The sequence below is a fragment of the Humulus lupulus genome, chromosome 4 (genome assembly GCF_963169125.1).
Source record: "Humulus lupulus chromosome 4, drHumLupu1.1, whole genome shotgun sequence".
Taxonomy (NCBI): domain Eukaryota; kingdom Viridiplantae; phylum Streptophyta; class Magnoliopsida; order Rosales; family Cannabaceae; genus Humulus; species Humulus lupulus.
Window position 1 is genome coordinate 53,934,922 of NC_084796.1, and position 4,168 is coordinate 53,939,089.

The window sequence follows — 4,168 nt, forward strand, 5'->3', positions numbered from 1 at the left end:
ATAATTGTGAAAAAAATCATTCAAATCAATTCCATGCAGGATAAAAATATATAAACAAGCATTACATCTTCAGGAAAAAAAAATTAACTATCACACAAGTATTTTACAACATAATCTTCTTTTATTTTCATTTCATTTTCAAGTGATAATCCAATTGGAAAAAGAAAAAAAAACTATTTTAGTCTGTATTTTCTTTTTCTTTTTGCCAGAGAGAGACGTGCGGTTTTCCTTGGTTGTTGAAGACAAAAATAATGAAAAGACAGAATTTTGGGAGACTAAATACACAGTATGTACTCCGGATAAAATTCTATCGTGACATCTTCTCTTTCTCAAAAAAAAAATATATACCCGTGGCAGAGATCTATTGTCCAATGAAGAGTGATAACCGCGATTATAATTCAATTAGGCTGATTAGCGTGCCCTGTTTATTTTAATTACCTTTCACCAACATAATAATTAATAGTAAAAAAAAAAGTGTAGGTGAAAGCAACGCTACATTTTATTTAAAAGACAAGCTTACACATTTTCGTAGAAGCCTCAACACAAGTGATTGAAACAACATAGTAAGCATGGATTGGATACATAGAAAAGACAACTAAGGATGAAACACGACATCAGTACCGATTACAACTTAATCTGTCTTGAAAGCAAGAAGATCCTCAAACTTGGCTTCGGCTGTGGTGCTAGTGGATGGGCAGATTTTTGGGCATGCCTGGACCTCATACGAGCACCAACAACGGGGGCACAGAGACCTATCGCAAGCGCAACCTCCACTGCAGTTTAACGGACACTTTCCTTTTCTCGAGTCACTACGAATGCACACCAAATTCCCAGCTTCCCCGGTGCACTCACAGCTTCCACATACCGTTGGTCCTGAATATAAAAATATTAGCACGCATATATAAATTATCAATGAGAAAGTTTCAATAAAACTTATCATTTACACTAATTCTCCGTGTGTCAAAGCTCGGCAACTAATTCTTTTCTCAAGATTTGTTGTCCTAATTGTTTAAAAAGAAAGTACCCCTTCTAGCCGTTGATGTGAAAAACTTACCAGGAGGAGGACAATAGGGAGAAGGACCATTATTAAAAAGCCCCACAAAGTCCACACGAGCATGAGCTGTTGCAGCCACAAGTGCCAACAGTAGCAACGCGAGGAAAGCCTTGTTGGAAGACATTGATATTAGTTTGGAATGAGTAATGAAACCAGGAGATTTGGAAGTATTTACTTAATAGCCAGAAGGATAATTTTGCTGAGATGTAGTTGTGGATGTAGGATTCTTAGCATTTATATAAAGGTCACCAAGAGCATCAAATTGTTTTCTTATTAATTAATGAGGCATTACACTTATCCGGGTCAATCCTTTTTTTTTTTTTACTATGTGAAAACATTGTTTTCACTCTCACCTACCAAGTTCATTATTTTGTCTTATGAAAAACGTGCAATTTAGGTAGGTAGCTTAGGAACTTGCATACTCTTGAGGGAGTGTTCCCACTTGCCGGAATACAAGCAGTTTTATATTTTTAAAATTTTCACTTTATATCAATGGTTTTGAATTTTTCGATGTACCATGTGAAACACTGCGTCACGGGTCATTTTTGTTAAAATCTATGCCTCGAATCAAGGAGAAATTGATTTAACTATATATTTTTTACTCCAATTTAATTTTAAAATTACATACACACCTTATTAAAATATTATATAAAAAATATGTAAATGTAGATATAGATTAATTGGAGTTTGTGCATACCTATTATAAATATATGTATAAAGGAGCTGATAGAAGGTGTTTTTGTGAGTTTTAGCTAAATATTATAGAGAAAATGTATTACAAAATACATCACCAAAACATATTTTTATAATTTATGTCAAACTTTTACATTATACCATATATCAACTTCTCTATTTTTTTCTCTACATCATTTAAATATTATATTTTTTAAAAATATTTTATTCATTTTAAGAAATAAAATAATTAAATATAATAGTATCACACTCATATATATATATACAAAAGTTTATAAAAAAATAATAAAATATTTATAGCTTGATGAATAGTATTTCACTACATATAAAGAAATATTATTCATTTAGGTAAAAAAAATATAACTTTACATCACTCATTGAAGGCTATTTAACAATTTTTTCTCTATATTATAAATAATTAAACATTTTACCTCTTCCATTGAGAGTGCTCTAATGACTAAATATTATCAATAGGTGCACCTTAATATTTTATTTTTTTAATGTCACCATTTTGAAGCTATCCAACGTAGGGATGCTCATTCGATTCTATCCAAATTTTTATACAATTCAATATTAAAAGTTGAATGTCGAAATCATCTTCCAATCCATCAAATTTAGCCTCAAAATTCATTCCAATCGGTTATTTTATTTTTGAATCTTTTTGTATGTGTTTTCACCACCCCACACATGTCAATTAGGAGTAATTAGAGACAAGACATGAAGTTCTCGGAGTGTAAACTCTTTCAGAAAGCTCAATCCGGCCAAGTCGTGGATGTCTCCAAGTAAGGTCACGCCCCGAGGTCTGCCCTCGAGGCGAGGATGTCTCCAGGTGAGGCCATGTCTCGAGCCAATCTCCAAGTCATGGATGTTTCCAAGTGAGGCCACACCCTAAGGCCTATCTTCGAGGCGATGATGTCTCCAGGTAAGGCCAACTCCTGAGAGGCTCTCTTCACTCGCTCATCTCTTAGGTCTAGGATTCTGGTCCTCAAACTTGGAGTAGATGTCAGTGTCAGTCACTGTGGGTATAGGCCACCAGAAGATCATCTGACAGCTTTTGGTGAGCCTCAATTAGTGGTGTCGAGTTCGTACCATCGACAATCGACATTTCCCACAATGTCATTTGACATGGGCAAACGTGCGCCATACCCTGACAGTCAAAGATATGTTCCCCATAAAGTTGGTACGCGACTTTCTCCAATGGGCCCGTTCAATCTACATGGGTTGTAGTCTCTATTTAGTGCAACCTTTTTTGTATTAATTTAACATTAATACCCCACGATGAGAGAATTTGTATTAATGATAGATGATTAACATTAATGACCCCTGCCTCTAAAAATAGGGATGGGGTATCTCTTTGTAGATGATTCGAATTTTAAGAGAGAGAAACTCTGTAACTCAGTGCAATATATACACTGTCTGAGAATCACCATTGGAACTTGCTCAAACAAGCCTCAAGCTCACTAAATATCAGTGACTCGTGGATTATGGCTCTTTTATTGCCTGGACCACGTAAAATCCTTGTGTTCTTATCTATTACATTCTTTAAATTCTCAGATTAGGTTGATAGTGAAAAAGTCAGTCAACAAACTTAAATTTTAATATTAAAGAAATTAATAAATAAATAACATACCAAAGAAAATCATACAACAAACTAAACATTATTTAATAATGATACTAGATTAAGTCCTTACAATTACCACATTATCTCGTTCAATATTAAGTTTACAACACAATCGTTCAAATTTAAAACTAATGTCTCAAAACTAATAACTAAAGTACTTAGATAGTTACATAACACGAGCACACAACAACATCTACAAAGTGCTAATCATCCAAAAATAACAACAATCCAATTAAATATATTTTAATTGTAATTAATTAGATTGGATAAGCTCCTAATTGGATTTTCACATTTTCATTCGCCAATAGATCCAATCTAATTAACGTCTAGCTTTTCAAATTCATTCTAATCCAATTATAATTGGATATCCAAATTTTTTTATAATTTGATTGATTTGGATTAGTTCGGAATAATTAAATTGGTTTGGATCCCGAGCACCCCTAATCCAACCCACGATGATGTCATATGATTATTTATCTTTCGTGTGGATTTAGGATTGAATTTTCTATACCCTCCCAATGCTTGATTTAAAATTTATATATTATAGGGTAGGTAATCATTTGGTATATTGTGTTTTTGTAAAGTGTTGCTTTAGTACTTTGTGTTTACAATAATACTCATTTAGTCTTATATTTTGAAATCGTACATATTTAGTAATTTGTATTTTAAATTTGTACATATAATAAATTTTTGTCATTTTATTCCAACTACTCTTAAATATATAAATTTTAAAATCAAATTTAATTATTTAATTACTTAATTAATTTAATTTATCCATTTATTAATATGGGACGGGATCC

The 4,168-nt window shown here is 32.5% G+C and overlaps 1 protein-coding gene across 1 annotated transcript; it reads right to left on the reverse strand.

Annotated features, from left to right (window-relative positions):
- Positions 1-477: 477 nt before the first annotated feature.
- LOC133830442 (uncharacterized) lies at positions 478-1,277 on the reverse strand. The gene is made up of 2 exons (XM_062260417.1): positions 1,055-1,277; positions 478-873 (listed from the first exon to the last, which is right to left on the reverse strand). The coding sequence occupies exons 1-2, from the start codon at positions 1,176-1,178 to the stop codon at positions 632-634; spliced, it is 366 nt and encodes a 121-aa protein (XP_062116401.1). The 5' UTR covers positions 1,179-1,277; the 3' UTR covers positions 478-631.
- Between the last annotated feature and the right edge of the window lie 2,891 nt (positions 1,278-4,168).

Coding starts and splice junctions, on each gene's coding strand:
- LOC133830442 (XM_062260417.1), bottom strand. CDS start 1,178: ATGTCTTCCAACAAGGCTTTCCTCGCGTTGCTACTGTTGGCACTTGTG. Junction 874..1,054: donor TCCCTATTGTCCTCCTCCTG/GTAAGTTTTTCA, acceptor TTTTATATTCAG/GACCAACGGTATGTGGAAGC.